The following is a 16,696-nucleotide window of genomic DNA, read 5'->3' on the forward strand; positions in this document are numbered from 1 at the left end:
TTTGAAAAGCGTTTGTCCTTTACCCAAGTATATTATTCACGAAGGAAGGCCTCGCCTGAATTTCAGGGGTCGTCCTAGAATCTGTATTTTTAAAGAGCAGATGAGATGATACATGTTTTTGCCATGATGAAGGTCTGTACCTATATGTGGCATAAAAGTGCAAGAAAAAAAAAAAGGAAAAGAAAAGACACATGCATTTAAAAATCAATTGGTTTTTGTTTAGTGAACCAATAAAACAAAAATGCAGAGAAAGGCCTCATGAAATGATTAGGATTGAATACCTATTGAACAGCTAGCTCTAACCTCATTTTTCCCCTGTTATATGTTTTTCCCCCACAAAACACAACTGTATTGCAATGATAGGGCATTCGATTCCTTGGAGTTCCTAGGCTTTCTCTTAATTGTAACGATTTTGAATGGCAGATCTTTCTCCTTTTTTTTTCCTTGGTAAAGAGTTTCACGTGGGCATTTTTGTGCTCAAATTATTAAAGTTTTAACTGCATTTCACTTTTGGTTTGGAAACAGAACATATAAAACTCAATGCAGGCCAATTTTCCCAATTTGTTAACAATGTAGGAGTTGAGCGTTGACAATTACTGTACTTAAAAGCCCCTCAGATCAGGTGTTATTTTACCATCTGGACATTTTAATTAGTAATAAAAATGTGGATCTGGATACACAGAAATAGGATCTACGGTACACAATGGCCCAATGCACTCTTGGTGCTGACGTGTGCGTGGCTACATTTTACAAGTGTGTGTATGTGTGTGAGTGTGTTCATATGTAATTGTGTGTTGAGTATGTGTTCATTCCTCCTAGAAAACCCAGGCCTAGGATTTTGGAGCCTTTTTCAAACTGGGCATTATCGCAATACTGGAATATTTGGCTACTTTTCTTTAATATGAAGTAAAAATGTATGATATATACTTGCATTCCTAAGTAAGACTTGCTTAAATCTTTGTAATGCTCCTACTTCCTCATGAAGTACGTGGTATGGCATGACCATACAATGCTGACATCAGAAGTGGGCTTGGGCAGATGTGGCTCCGTTTCGTAGCTGTGTGCTCTAAGGCAAATACATTAACCTCTCTGAATCTCCTTTTTCCTTACATATTGGATGAAGCTATTAATGCTCATAGTTTTTTGTGTTTTTTTTTTTCAACGTTTATTTATTTTTGGGACAGAGAGAGGCAGAGCATGAATGGGGGAGGGGCAGAGAGAGACGGAGACACAGAATCGGAAACAGGCTCCAGGCTCCGAGCCGTCAGCCCAGGGCCTGATGCGGGGCTCGAACTCAGGAACCGCGAGATCGTGACCTGGCTGAAGTCGGACGCTTAACCGACTGTGCCACCCAGGCACCCCTTAATGCTCATAGTTAATGATACCTACCTAACAGGATTATGATGAAGCTTATAAGAACACGTGTGTGAAAGCTCCTGATAAAAACAAAGAGCTGTAACAATTGATTTTTAATGCAAATGACCAATTCTTAACCCACATACCATCTTCATAATGCAATGAACTGTCTCAAATTCAAAGATAAGAGAGATGCAAATATATAAGATTATGTTAGGTTATTAACAAATAGTAACTTTGGGACTGCCAGAAAATGTATTACTAATTATATACATCAAAAAAATTGACCCATTTTTATTAAGTGTCTGGATATGCTCTTTGAAATAATGTTATTCTTAATTAAGGCAGAAGCGGGTGCATTTGAGGGAAATAGTGACCCTCTGGAGAAATGGAGAGTGAAAATAGTTTAAGGAAATGAGTCTTCGCGTCTTCTCTTTCGGAAAGACGCATACACATTTTTCTCAATCATCATGAATTTCGTGTTTGCAAGCCAGTGTGGCTACTTGAACGATAGTCACTATTGTTTAGAAGAACCTACCCGTTACAATGTATATATGTGTATACCTACCTATGTATCATATGTAAATTTCCTCAAGCACGTGTCATCCCCAGGAATTGAGGGTGTTAAAATCACTGTTTGACACTGGACCAGATGCATTTGGCACTTGTGTAGAAAGCTTTTTCAGGTTTTAGCATGGGTCCAGTTCTCTTCCTGAGAGTTCTTCAGGAAAAAGAAGACTGTTTGTTTCCTTTATTTGAAAGCATGACATACTGAATGGTGGTACACCGTGGTATACTGACACCATTTTGGTCATTTCTTGTTCCCTCCTTTAATGCAACACGTGCACACCTTGGTCGTAGTCCAGATATTATTTACCTGATGTTGTTTCTAACAACAAATATTTATTATCACGGACCACCTGGTTTTAATGAGGGTCTTAGAGAGCTTGTGAGACTTGTCTCTGGGACATGGGATTAGCGGCCGTATGCAGAGCTGCTTTCTGGGGGGCTGCTAGGAGGAGCTGAATTCACCTGACGTGGTCTTCAGAGAATTCATTAATTTGATAAATATTAAGTAGACCATTGAAAGAATAGGCACATGCCAATTATGACTGTACAGCTTGTAAGATTTTTTTTTACTAAAAACGGGAACTGGTTTCATTGAATGTTCCATCAGTTTCACTCACATGTCCCAATCTGATGAACGATTTCCTTTACATCTCCTAATCTGGGGAACAGATAGAGTCTTCACATTATTTGTCCTGAAATTTTTTAAACGAGGCTACAGGTCTCCTCTTTGAAACTCCATTTGACAAAAATGGCCATGTGTACCTTAGCCTTTAGATTTCAGTAGCCACAGTCACGAAGTGAGAAGGAAATTGTGGAACTTCTTTAGAAATTGTCTCATAAAGGAGATTCAGTTAAAAATGGGGGGGGGGGCAGCATTTAAAATTTAATAAAAAAAAAAGTAATTCAAAGTAAAGTCTGCAGCCAAACTCCTTAATTGTGATGCATTTGCCGAGTTCCCCTCTCCCATCGTCGGGCCTGCTCTCGTGCCATATGGCCTACCATGGAACATTTAACTTGTCAGATATAATGGATTGTCCTGGAAGCAGATTTTTGCTTTGAGCACTCGGCTCCTTTCTTGCATTTCACTCTCAGCTCCAGGCTGCAGGATGAAGGATTGTGGTGGAAAATGCAAAGGAGAGACACACAGTTGATTCCCCTTAAGAGAGTGACCTATATGCCACAGAATTTTACCCACGTAAAGAGGCATTATCCCCGTCACTGGCCTTAGCAGGCTGCATGTCAAAATCGTTTAAATTTGCCTGGACTTAACAGATTGTGCAAACATTTCAGAATTGAGTGCTTAGGAATAATAAAACATCGTCATTTTAACTTATGCAGAAATGGTGTAGCCACATCAGCCAAAGGATAAGTATTATTTATCGTGACCTACATGTAACCTAAGCCACCTGGTTTGCGGATGCTGTAAATTAAGTTCAACTCCCAATCTACTGAGAATGCTTAAGAAAAATAAAATCACCTTGTGGAGATGTTACATGGCTTCATTGTTTCTGTTTGGTGAGTAGATGTGAGGTTGAATTGATCCTTTAGGTGGATGGACAAGTGGCTGTTAATTATCTTACCAAGCAGGCTCTCCATCTTGAAACTTAAATGCACGCCTTCCGTTTATTCCAGCCTATTTGAAATTAGACATTGAACATCCTATGGATTATTTAATTTTTATGTGTAGACATAAAAACTGTAGTATTGGATGTCTATTTTAATTTGGTGCTTTCATGAGGTAATTCATTTTTTTTTTTTCAAGTTGCGATACGGTTTCTGGAATCACAAACTTAGAAAGCTCTAGGAGGAGTGTGTGACTTTTGCATTCATAGGAAAATTTCCTTAAAAGAATAAAGTGTCCCTTTCTATATGTACATGTACGTAGGTGCCAGGTACTCTTCTAGTGTGACCTACTCTAGCCCCAAATATTATAACACAGAGACCCAAATACTCAATCAAGCACAAACAAGTAGAAAAATAAGTAACCCATGTATCTAGTTTAACCATACAAATGATACGTATTTAATTGCTCTAGGGTTACAAAAATTCATTAGTAGATTTGTATCTAACACATGGAAATACACTAAAAGAGAGTCCATTTACAAAAGTTAATCTGACATACTCACCAGAACATGTGTGTTTATATGTTAGAAATTTAATATTTAATTTACAAATTCACGTATTACAGATAACTCTTAGCATAGGACTATAAAAACTATAGTGACCTTGAAAACTGATATAACCACACTTCCATACAAAGAAGAATTACATCTTTTTAATGGAAAGATGGAAAGTTTTCCATGAGGCAGCTAGGAAATCTCTGTTAAAGTCAGAGTTTAATAATAAGTGTACTTGTGTATATTTCTCACTGATCCTAAACTGAGCATGCTTGTTTTATTAATGCTACTGATAGGATGACTTTTCCCCCCTCCCTGTATTCAAATTGTGGTCAGGCTTAGTGAGTTTGGGTGGTGGCTGGCCAGAGCCAGCTCTTGTTGGGGCATGTGCGCCCTCTGCTGGCTGCTCAGATAGGAACCGCCTGGTCTGTGGGGCTCTTGTTTCACTTTTCAGGGTTGGGTTTTTTGGTATGTTTTGTTTTTGCGTTTTTATAAAAATAATCATATATTTGTAGTGATTATAAAGTTGTAGGCTAATACTGAGAGTGACAGCCAATTTGTTTCTGTTGGAAAATAAAGTTTTTTGTTTTTTTTTAATCTGTTTGTTTGCTTTTGCAAAATAGATTACTGATAGGTCAGATAACACATAGAGTGTATGCCAGTCTTGAACTTTTAAGTGGGTGATGTCATATTACATTGATTGCATTTTTGTTGCTTTCATAGTTCCTCCTGGATTCGTTACGCTTATGGAGAATGTTTGTTTGACTAAGTTGGGAATGGACTTAAGAAAGATAAATCACTGAAATTTTGTAGTATGACCCTTGTAGGTAATGGATGTGGTAGCTAATCCCTAGCAGAAAACTCCCTGATAGTGGCAATAGTTTTCACTTGCTTTGTGAAGAAAAATGAGCATGTATTTACAATGCAATGTTTTATAAAGGCATTTTTGGTTTCCCTGCAGACCAAATCAACCTTTCCTCTGGCAGACTTTGAGAATGGTAGTTTGAGCAGAACCTCTTTTTGTTTTGTTTTTTTCTCTTTTGGTTGTTGTTTGTAGAGTGTGAGATGTTAAAGGAGCAGATTACTGATGGCCCCTTTATCGCCAGGTCACGGGGCCAACTTAACTTCCACAAGGGCAGTCACAGTGGCCACCGCTTGGATGGAGATGTGGTTCTGGTGGTGAAGACCAGGGCTCTGTGGAATGGATATGTCTTTAAAATAGCAAGGTTTTTTGACAAGGTTCTTTGTTGACAAGGTTTCACCAGTTTCTTTATAATAATTAATTATGTAAAAGTGATTTCCACATATTTCTTCAATTGAAAGGACTCGATTGAATCAATTTGGTAATTGTGTCACTGAAAGGACAGCTGAGATTTTTGCAGCTCTTTTGTCTTCTGTTGTAAACTTCTCTGATTTGTAAGCTGTTGCCTTCAAAATTCCCAAACCATCTCCCTCCAATATGGAACTATCAAAGAGTTTAGAGTTAAGGAAGGAGGGAAATGTTATTTAAGTTTTTTTTTTCCAGTTTTCTGGCTTTCCAATTTTAGGTACCAGTTATCTTAAAGTTTGTTTCGAATAAAAATGATGTAAATGTCTCTCATTTGTTTAACATTGTCTGGTAACTGTGAACCATATTCTAACACATATCAACTTGCCACTAAGTCGGTTACAATAGCATCTTGCGTGGAAGCTCAGATACACAGCTCTCCTGTTGCCGCCTGTTACCACGATGAGGTTCTGTTAGGCATTCTCTTCCTCTGTGCTTTTCAGTACACCCATTACACTCCTTACCGATGTACATTGTTGGGTTTGCTCCCTAGCATTTCAACCAACTAAACCCTCCCTCTTGAGAATAATGTCCATCATTGATGTACCAGCAGCCAACACATGGTACACAGAGGCATCAACAAATATTTATTTTCATATCTCATGGTTTTTTGACCTCTTTTACACTCATTCAGGTGATCATTTTTGCAAGTTTCAGAACTGAAAAGTGCTGTCTGTAAACATATCTTCCATGTCATGTATTTGATTTTCTTGCCTATTTTGGTAGTATGAGGTCGGTATTCTGACTACTCCCCTTGTCCTTCCTCCGTTCTTCTCCTTGACCATTTTTCCCACGGCCTCTCCTCTTCCTTCCTGTGCCCCCCGCCTTCCTCTCCTGATATAGTCATGCTCATGTATTCAGTAATTAGGAGGCTTTTCTTAAACATCATAGTGTGGGACTCAGTGGCTCATGTAACTTTATCTTTGAATCATCATCTTCCTTTAAAAGTGACTAGTGTCACTGGGGAGTCAGACTCTGAGGAATCTGGTCCTGTGTACCTTCCACTTTGGTTGCTGTGGGCCCTGTCTCTTAAAGTTGATCTTGAAGAGCAGGTTCAAGAATTAGCAGTCTTCCTACTTTTTGGATGCTCTGAGATGTATTTTGAATTTTGGGCTATTACCCCCAGCTTCTCAGTGATGTATGTTTAGGAAACATAGACCTAGTGTAATTCAATGCTAAGGCCGGAGAAACGATCATCTAATATATTGGTCATCTAATATATGTTAATAAATGACATTTATATTATCTTCCACCTGGGATTCACAATGGAGGCACCTGGCTGGCTCCATCAGAAAAGCATGCGACTCTTGATCTCGGGGTCATGAGTTTGAGTCCCATGTTGGGTGTAGCGATTACTTAAATAAATAAAACTTTAAAAAATGTTAAATGTTACTTCTATACGTGTGTATATATCTAAGTACAATGCCTATATATATTATACACATGTCTAAATGGTATTTAAAATCTTCATGAAATTCTCATCTGTCTTACTTTTGTACAGTCTTGGGTATCATATCAAATGTATGTGTGGTTTCCTTTAGAGTAATACTCATTATATTCTTGTTAGTTGTAGGCTCAACTTGAAAACCGAGGCCATTGCTTATGTGCCATGGTGCTAAATCATGTAATTTTCCTTTGTAGACACTATAACAAACATAATACTAACAAACCTTTTCCTCTGTTTTCTGTTCCACTTACTCAGAGTTTGATCAGTGTTAGTCTTTACACTTAAGATTAGTAAGACTCTATTAGAACATCGGCTTAATGGGCAGCAAATAGTTTATTGCTAAAAGCGATTTGCGTGGTAAAGCATAGCTCTAGATTTTCTTAAATTTTGCTGATAAATTCCAAAAAATTTAGCCAGGCAACAGAATCTTTACTCATATGATGTTTCTATTGCGTCTGACCAGAAATGTCACAGATCTCGCCCAGAGGGATCAAAGGGCCAGATTCTCTCCCTTTGTATGGACTTGAGATGCCTTCCGTAGAGCATGGAAAGGGTGGAGGGGCCCTTTTAACAAACTAGGTTCACTAGAGGTTGGTCCTGAAGTGTAAAGGTGACTTTGGTCTTCGGGTAGAATGGGGGAAGGGTACACATTCAGAGCAGTGGCCAGTGGGACTGAAAGAAGGGGAGGAGCCTTTCACCTCTCAGACTCTCAAGTCTTGACATTCCGTCATTTATTAGGAGAATATATGTGGGAGTGTGAGACTAATTTCTGTAAGACAACCAGTCTTCATTAGTGGAGATGAACAAGTTTAAAGGCTAAGTATGCTGCCGGAAAAAGGTTTCTGAAACAGAACTGTCAGAAAGGACCCCAGAGATAAACAGTTGTTTGTTTTTTTAAAAAAAATTTAATGTTTATTTACTTTTGAGAGAGAGACAGAAGGAGAGAGAGAGAGAGAGCACAAGCTGGGAAGGGGCAGAGAGAGAGAGAGAGAGAGAGAGACAAGACAGACAGAATCTGAAGCAGACTCCAGGCCCTGAGCTGTCAGCACAGAGCCCGACACGAGGCTCAAACCTCATGAGCCATGAGATCATGACCTGAGCCATGATGCTCAACCGACAGAGCCACGCAGGCGCCCCGACAGTTGCTTGTTTTTTTTTTTTTTTTTTAAGCCCAGTTAAATAGGTTGGATCAGGTAGTAATCTATTTTTTTTTTTTTTTTATTATTGTTGCTGTTCACCTGTTCACCAGGCTACCAGGTTTACTGGAGTTTCATCTAACCTTAGAGGCTATGCCTGTCACTTTAAATTGGTTACTGTTATCCCTGGCTTGTTAGACTAACCAGTGGAATTTTATTTAAAAAAAAAAAAAATAGAATACCGGATTCTACTCTGTTGAATGCAGATACCCTGGGGTAGAGAAGCCAAGAATCTGTTTTTAAGAAACCTCTCACTGGGGCGCCTGGGTGGCGCAGTCGGTTAAGCATCCGACTTCAGCCAGGTCACGATCTCGCGGTCCGTGAGTTCGAGCCCCGCGTCAGGCTCTGGGCTGATGCCTCAGAGCCTGGAGCCTGTTTCCGATTCTGTGTCTCCCTCTCTCTCTGCCCCTCCCCCATTCATGCTCTGTCTCTCTCTGTCCCAAAAATAAATAAACGTTGAAAAAAAAAATTAAAAAAAAAAAGAAACCTCTCACTAATGGTTCTCATGATCAGCCAAGTTTCTTAGCCCAGAATAGCCCATCCATCCTGTGTCCTCCTTTCCTCCTGTGAATCTAGCGGAAATATTTATTTCTGCTTGCTTTGATACCTGTAATATATATTGCAAGACTGACCTTTCCTCATTTTTATATAAAAGCAATTATACTTCTTCGAATAAAAAAAATAAGCTTTCAAATGCATATGTTGTTTCTTCAGAGGCCACACAAACCCTTAATTGTTGTGGTTGTGTTATAGCCAATCATCATGCACACAAACTGCGGTAACAATATAAAACAGGGGAGGCAGAACTATTAAGATCTTATTCACATAAAGCCAGTGGTAAGTTACTCATTAGAAGTAAGTTGAGTGATTTCAGGGTTGCCCTTAGTCCTTCAGGTCTCCAGGGGACCCTTGTACAAATTGCTGATTCAGAAAATCATTACTCTGGTGGCTGAAGTGGCACTTTAGTGGCCTTAAAGAGTTATTTGACACACCTCCCCAAACAGCTAAGTTATCCCCGTGATTATGTTGATTAATTGCACACTCTGTGGAATTAGCGTTATTTTCAGTGCAAGATTTTCCTGCATTTGGAAAATAAAGCATAAAACTCATGTGCTTTAATTTGATAATGTGTGCACTTCTCTGAAGCATGACACTGAGCGTGAGGGGATTATTTTGGCTGTTGTCTAGGGCACGTGAAATAAACCTAAAACAGTACTTTTCATCTTGCATCTAGAAGGTAATTTTTGGTGTACCAGAGGATGGTCATTCAAAATGCCTGTCTCTTCTAACATTTTCATCCATCAAAGGACTTGAGGACTCCTTCTTGCCTTACAAATTGAGTTAAAATGATTTGAGGGGAGGGTTGTGGTACACATTGAGAAGAAGACAGGTGGAATAATCTTTGTTAGCACAGCAGATACTGACATTATATCTAGAATACTCCAAAAAGAAGTGGAATATATCTAAAGGGGCTTTGATACTGGAATTGGAAGTTTGTGTTCTAGCTTTATCTCCTGATACCTGTATAATGTCTTCTACACATCTAAGTTGGTTGCTCTTTCTTCATTTTAGTGACACAGCTATAAAACTAGAGAGGAAAATGCCCCTCTGAGAACTTCTGAGGGTGTATTGTCTTAAGTATGTAAGTTAAATTACTTTGCATACCATACAGTGCTTTACAAATGGGAGTGCTTTAAAGAGAATTGAATATAGATTCTGAACCATAGGCAGTCCCGCAAAAGGAAGAATTTTGGTGGTGTCTCAAGATAGTCAGCGTAGCTGGAATTTTAGTCCACCCACTGGTTTGAAGGCAGCACAGTGTCTAGACGAGATGAGGTGAATCAGTGACAAAATGCAGCCAAAACTCATAATTTTCCAGGATCAGAGCTATAGATCATTACTGAGTATTCTATGTTTATGACTACAGCACATCCCTGAAAGAGAGGACTGATGCTGGTCTTTTCTGGGGACATGGATAGCTCCCAACTTCCATCATCCCTTGCTACACGCCATGTGCACAGCCACATTTCCCCCCAGTTTTCTTTCTGGTCTCAATTCAGGAAGAAGGGGAGGAAAAGAATTTTCTAGGCTGTGGAATGACTAGTTTATCTGCTGACATTGAGTTGTAATTCTTTTAGCATAAAATTTATTAAATTGGGATTTTTTAGTGCCTATAGATGAAGACAGAGTTGTCCTGGAACAGTGAGATTTTGTAGGAGACAACCAGTGCTCTTTGAATTTGAGACATCAGAAGAATAATGTCAACTTCTGATTTCTTGCAAATGCAGGCTCGTACTACCAGTCAAAGACCAGGGGTAATTAAAGTTGACCAGCTAGTCAGAGCTGGTCATACACAAAGGTGTATCTGCATAGAAACATCATAAAAAATGAAAAATGTTTTTAGATCAATTTAATTAAAATCAAATCGATTTTTAGACATACTATTTATTTCATAAAACATTACAAACCTATATTAACCCAACACATTCTTAGTGTTATGTTTTTTTTAAATAATAGTAGCTCCTGAAGTTCCTCATGACTTGCATTAAATGACAAAAAGATGGAGGCAGATCTGTGTTGAGATAAGTTTAGGATATATGGTATTAAGCTAAAATAAATGTCTGCACTGCAGGATTTCTCAGAGGCTTTAACATGCTAAGCTATAATGTAAATTTCTGGGGGGATGGATATAAGTAGCTTGTAACATTTCCTAGACTCTTTAAATTAGCCTTCCTTTTGTTTTTTGGAGCCTGTTGTGGGTTTACTATTTCAGAGAAGACTCTCATAAGCGATGCTGTGTTGTCCTACATTATATTTTTTCTTACGCTCTTCTCTGTGCATGCATCTTAATACGAAGTCATATTCTTCACATAGGGAACGTGTACAGATGCAGTTTGCTGCCATGTTTTTGTTGATTAGTTGCTTCAAGTCAACATGGAGATGGTAGCAGTTTATTATATGATGTCACAGGTTCTGGTGTACGTCAGTTGCACTGCTGTAAAGTACCAAGAGACCTTTTAGGGATAAAATACCATGTAAATGTAAATTATCACCACCTATAAGACACTTTCATTAATTTCATATCAAATTCATGAGTGTTTTGAGCTCTGGGATTTGAGTCTTCAGTATTGGGCTTCTCGCTTATTTATAGTTTTTGTTTTTTTGTTTTTTTTCTTTTCCCCTCCGGAGTTTTAAGTAGCAGCACAGAATAGTGCTAAGAGCACAGCCTTTGGAATCAAACTGCCAGGGTTTGAATCCTGGTTAGGTCACTCAACTGCCTGTGTAACTAACCTCAGTCAGTTTTCTGTGTCTCAGTTTCCTCATCTATAAAATGGTGTTTATATTACCTGCCTCCCAGGGTTGTTGTGCAGATTGAATAAATCAGTCTGCATATGCCCTTTGTGTAGTGGGCAGTAATACATGGCAAGGACTCAGTTATTCTTATTTGGGTAAAGGAGGGAAAAGCGAGCATGGAAAAGATGAAAGGTCTGTAAATAATAACCTCACATATGCTTTCAGAGCCACCAAAAATTTCAGTCATTGTTTAGTGAAAAATCTTTTCAATATGCAAAAAAAAAAAAAAAAAAAAAAAAAAAATAGGGTAACCAGGGATGATGGGTTGGGGTTGGGGACAGAGATTTATTCTGATCCGAACATGGTTATGATGAGTTCCCCAGTCTGATGCCAGGGAACAAAAGGCTCATTCTTCAGTTCCCAGAATGAGGATTAACAGCGAAACAGCCTTGCTTGGCTTGTCCTGAAGCATCAGATAATTTTTCATTAAGGCTTTTCATGGGATGATATGTTCCACTGGTATAGGTACATCTTTTTCAGTGGTAGATGAAATACCTACCATGTATATTTCATTTTTAAAGTGACCTTTTAAGAATGAAAGGCCAGAAAGCCAAACATGACCTTATTATTACCCTACTGGTCAACCACAGCCTATCTTCAGAAATCATGTTATCAGTAAGTTGTTCTTGTCTGTTTCCATGTGGATTAGAATTGTTCAGGTGCAGTAATCTACCAAAGGTGATACTTCTTGGATGTATCCTTGTAAATAAATGGACTTATGAGATCATGTTTGCTTTAAGTGATGTTTTCATTCTCATCCGGTTTCCTTGGCATTCCCTTACAATAGGATACCATGGATATATTGAAAGAAAAAAAAATAGAAGTCAAATGGAAAATGATGTAAGAATATAAAAGTATTACATTTGGAATTTTATAGACCTTTGTTAACAATAATGCCCCTAAACAAAAACCATTTTTTCCCCCTTATCTTCCCAGGGCAGCAAGATAAAGGCTTTATTGAATAGATCAACAAAAATATTGGCCTTTAAAAAAATTGGAAGCAGCTTATGTTTTCTGCTTAGGTTTGTGTTTCAAGGGCAACAGAAGAAGCAAGGGAATCCTTTATTGATTATCAATTGCTGCCATTTTTAATAGTCAAATTTAAATATAGGTTTTAGCAGCTGATGGGTTCAATTTGGTCAAAACACGTGTTGACTTTCTGGATTGTTTGCTCACTGTAGATGCCGACTTGTTCTAGAGAAGGGGCTGCGTGTTGATCTCCTTTGTCTCCAGAAGGATTGATTGACGGATGTTGTGTCTGCTCATTTACAGCATTTTTCTTGCTTAATTTAAAAAATTGTGACATAGTATTACATGTTCCTTGTATACATCATTTTTGCAGAAGAAAGTTGTTTAGCCAATATGTCGACTTAGTTTATGAAATCCTCTCTATAGCTTTCATTCAGCCTTCAGTGTACTCCATTAGGTCATATCATTTGTTTCGTGCAAGGCAAATCATCACCAGCAGCAAAGTTTAACATTTGGTCCTTTTAGGTATAAAAATGAATCAAATGCCTGACAAGATTGGTTTCTGGTATATATTTCAGAATCCCCCCCACCCCCCCCACCCCTTTACGGGCATACAACAAATGTTACTAACGGGTACTTTTAGTTTCTAAAATATGGACAGCAGTAGTCCATGCAGTAAAAGACTTGAGCGATTAATGCCACCCTTATGCCTCTTCTGAGTAGTTTTCGCCATGGGGCTTGGCACTGCCACCATTGTCTTTGTGCCAAAAAATATCCGCAGCGGCTGTCGCATCGTCGTACTAGAGGGTTGTCTCGAAAATTCCGCAGTGAACGCGCCGGGTTTGTTCATCGCTGCTATCTCTTTTAAATATTGGGAAAATAGAACCTTCAGCTCTTGCAGGGCTTCATTGTGGTTGTGGGGATGGGGGGGGGAGGTGGGTGTCGAAGAATGGAGAAAGGAGGAAAGAAGCTGTCCGCGCCAGCCAGTAGGTATAAGTGACAAAAACCCATGCCTGACATAGAGGAAACGCAGATAGTTAGGGGCTTTTGTGTTCATGAGCACAGATAGTCACTTAAGAATCCTACTCAGACATGTTATCAGTGCTCTTGAAAATTTTATTATCTGAAACAAATGTCCCAGCAAATTTTAAGCAGAAAATCAACATCAAAACCATAGCTAATTTTTAATGGACAGTTTACACAAAAGATATATATATGTACATGTATATATTCTTTAGAAACTGAGATGTCATTGTAAAATGGCTGCTGTTTGTCATTAGCAAATGATAGGAATAGATATAATATGTTTGAGAAGGTGCTCGGGTTGCCCACAGTCCCTGATTATTTTGCTCCCAAACAGGGGTTTGGGCTGTGAGGGCAGATTTATAGTTGAATTTGGGAACAAAAAGATGTAATAAAGTTAAAGGCTTACAGTATCAGAATGAAATGTGTTCTCTCATGATCTCTGGAGCGATCTATTTGATGGTAAAAGTGGATGCTACAGATGAAATCTTTACAAGGAGCATAATCCTAAAAAAAAAAAAAAATTAAAAAAAAAAGTGCACCTCCCAGCCTCCTGCTGGCTGCGCTGCCTCTTTGGTACCTCGCAGACTTCGACAGAGTCCTGGACGGGTGCCCATTGATGTCATGGAAACACTCAAATTACTGAGAATGATTCATGTCTATGCTGGTCTCTTATCCTCCCCCACACAAACAGGAGTAGATTTTTAACCCTGACAACTTGTAATTTGCAGTGGGTTTATTTTTGTATCTGGATAAATATTTTTTAACAAGCAAAATTAAGATTAAGCAGTCTGTATCTGATATGATAGTAAAGAATGCCGGGTCTATGTAGCCAAGAGTACTTTGGGGACTCTGTGCAGCGTGAATTCATATTCTTCTCGTCTCTCCCTCCTCCTTCTCTCCCTTCCTTCCTACCCCCTTGCTCTTTTCATTTCATTCTCCCTCTCTTTATTTCTCTCCTTTCTCTTCCGTTTATTTTCATTCATATTCTCTTTCCCTCCCTCTCTTCTTCTTCTTCTTCTTCTTCTTCTTCTTCTTCTTCTTCTCTCCCTCTCCCTCACCCTCTCCCTCTCCCTCTCTCTCCCCCCTCCCGTCTCTCTCCCCCTTACTATTTGCACTGATCTTCTACCTTTAAAATGATGGAAGGAATAGCCCCAGCTTATATATATGAATTGAGACAAATCCTGGTAGGAACCAGATCTCTGTGCTGGAGTCAGGGGTGGGAAATAATACCAGGTGGTGAAATTCTATAGGGGATAGCTTCAGTAATTCCTTCTAGAGAAAAATTAGATAGCCCTTCTTCCTTCCTACTGTATTTTGCAATCTGATTTTTAGAAATTACCCAAACAGGATACTAGATGTTTGTTCACTTAACAGGGAAGTCAGAGTAAATTCTCCTTTATCCATCTATCTTTCTATCTGTCTGTCTGCCTACCTCCCTACTCCACCTGCTTTTCTGATTGTTAAACAAGTGGATATTACATCAAAGTGAACTATGTGGTGGCTGTATTGAAGCTTTTTAGACATAAGAGCATAAGGAAGGACATATGTCATTTGATAGCTCATAAAGGTTGAGCTTTTTCTGTTAGTAATATTTACAAAGAGAAATTAAAGAGTATAAGTTTACACTTGGTTTACACAGAAGAGTACGTATGTCTGTATGACCACTTATGCTTCTGAAATGGGTAAACGTGTCTTTTCTTTAATGTAAAATCCTCATACAATGAAAGTTATTCTCTTAGATCTTTCTTGATAGACAGTCTATGAGATGGTATCCTGTTCCATTGGAATTGAAACTGATACGGACATTGATTTTCTACTTTGCCCTCAACACAATACCAGAAATGGGGTAGGGGGGAAGTGTTTTCCTAAGCCTGAGATTCATTGAAGCTAGTAGAAGAGTTAATACTGAGAGAGAAATTTTAAAACTCAGGTTTGGCTTTTTATTTGAAAATCATCTTCCGTTTTGTGTATATAGTGACTTAGCTACAAGGTGCACTTTTGACAAGATAGAAGATTTATTAAAGATAGGTTCTTTGTGTGGTGTCAGGAAGGTAGACTCTAATAGCATTGTCATTGAACCAAAAGTTAAAAAATGACTACTGTTACTTTTAACATTTATTTTAACTGGAGTTGAGGGAGGAAAACTGGGGGTTGTAAACTTTAGAAGGATTTCAATTCAGGGTCTCAGAATACCACTGTTGAGTCTTCCCATTGGAAAAAAGAACAGTAGAGTCCTGGGTGTAAAGGACTATGTACCCTTAAGCTCTACTCTTGAAGAAAGAAGTAACCCTCCCTCTTGGGGTGGGGCTTATGTTCTGGGCACCTAGTCATGTCACTAGTCCTTTTTAATGTCCTAATACGGATCAATTTTCTATGACAACTCTTCATATGTCACTAAATTCTACTGCTTAGATCTCTTGAAATGTGGTTTCATTGTCTCCCTTGCAGATTATTAAGGCTAAAGATACTTCTAAAATAAACAAATGAGCAGCCTTGATGTTATCCTTAGATGTGGCCAGATAGCATCTGAGGCTCTATATATCTCTGTAGAGCCATCTACGGATAAAAAATGAGTTGTTAGAATTGGAACCAGACACTGACGTTGCCTTATTCCTTGTTCCACTGGGTCAGTTGGTAGAATCTGAATTTGGGTTCAGAGGGGGCAGTTTTTCAACAGCCCCCTTTCCCAAATGTAAATTCCATCATCATTTCGATCATTATAGGGTGTACCCCTGGGAAAGGGAGCTTAAAAAAGAGAGAGAGAGAGAGAGAGAGTCAGAATTTTGAGTAGTTTCTTTGCTATATTCACCATCTGGAGAGCCTTGATTGATTAGCTTTGGCCTCACCATTAAGTGTCAATATAATCAATGGGAATTACTAGACTAGGGTCATTACATAGATAATTTGCCTGCTGTGTAAATAAAAATGAAATTGTTTAAATTTTGTGAGAGAAAGAAAGTGAAAATAAGGGCTGACAATTTGTTTGTTAGAGAAAGTGGAGGCCATTGGAATGACAGTTTTTGGAAGTGTGGAGCAGTTTGGCTAAGAATAGGAATGAAGGATATTTTTTTTCCAGTTTATCATAGCCAGAGTGAGGAAGTGCTGTTCCCTCTCTTGCTTGCATACATTTGCCCGTAGTGCCTACTTTACGTATGTAAACATCGGGGAAGAGAAGTGGATGTCTGTTACCTGGAGATTTTTTTTTTTTTTAAAGGAAAAATGTAATTTACACTTTTTTGTTGTTTCTCTTGGCAGGTAAAACAGAAAGGGGCTCCTACTCATCTTATGGGAGAGAATCAAACTTACAGGGTTGCCACCAGGTAAGTGAGACTCT

The 16,696-nt window shown here is 38.6% G+C and overlaps 1 protein-coding gene and 1 long non-coding RNA gene across 28 annotated transcripts in view; one reads left to right on the top strand and one right to left on the bottom strand.

Annotated features, from left to right (window-relative positions):
• TCF4 (transcription factor 4) overlaps window positions 1–16,696 on the top strand; it is a 354,315-nt gene that overhangs the window by 163,473 nt on the left and 174,146 nt on the right. For 25 of the 27 annotated variants that reach the window (XM_040478741.1, XM_040478752.1, XM_040478743.1 and 22 more), the window contains one exon: window positions 16,618–16,682. In XM_040478741.1, coding sequence (XP_040334675.1) covers window positions 16,618–16,682 — 65 coding nt within the window. Of the gene's footprint in view, window positions 1–16,467; window positions 16,513–16,617; window positions 16,683–16,696 lie in introns of those variants that run through there. The other 2 variants (XM_040478756.1, XM_040478758.1) reach the window with 2 other exon arrangements.
• On the bottom strand, window positions 8,039–11,141 carry LOC121032900 (uncharacterized). The gene is made up of 2 exons (XR_005791587.1): window positions 8,501–11,141; window positions 8,039–8,261 (listed from the first exon to the last, which is right to left on the bottom strand). It is a non-coding gene; the product is annotated as an uncharacterized LOC121032900 (long non-coding RNA).

The sequence above is a fragment of the Herpailurus yagouaroundi genome, unplaced genomic scaffold (assembly GCF_014898765.1).
Source record: "Herpailurus yagouaroundi ecotype Mexico unplaced genomic scaffold, PumYag 142, whole genome shotgun sequence".
Taxonomy (NCBI): Eukaryota; Metazoa; Chordata; class Mammalia; order Carnivora; family Felidae; genus Herpailurus; species Herpailurus yagouaroundi.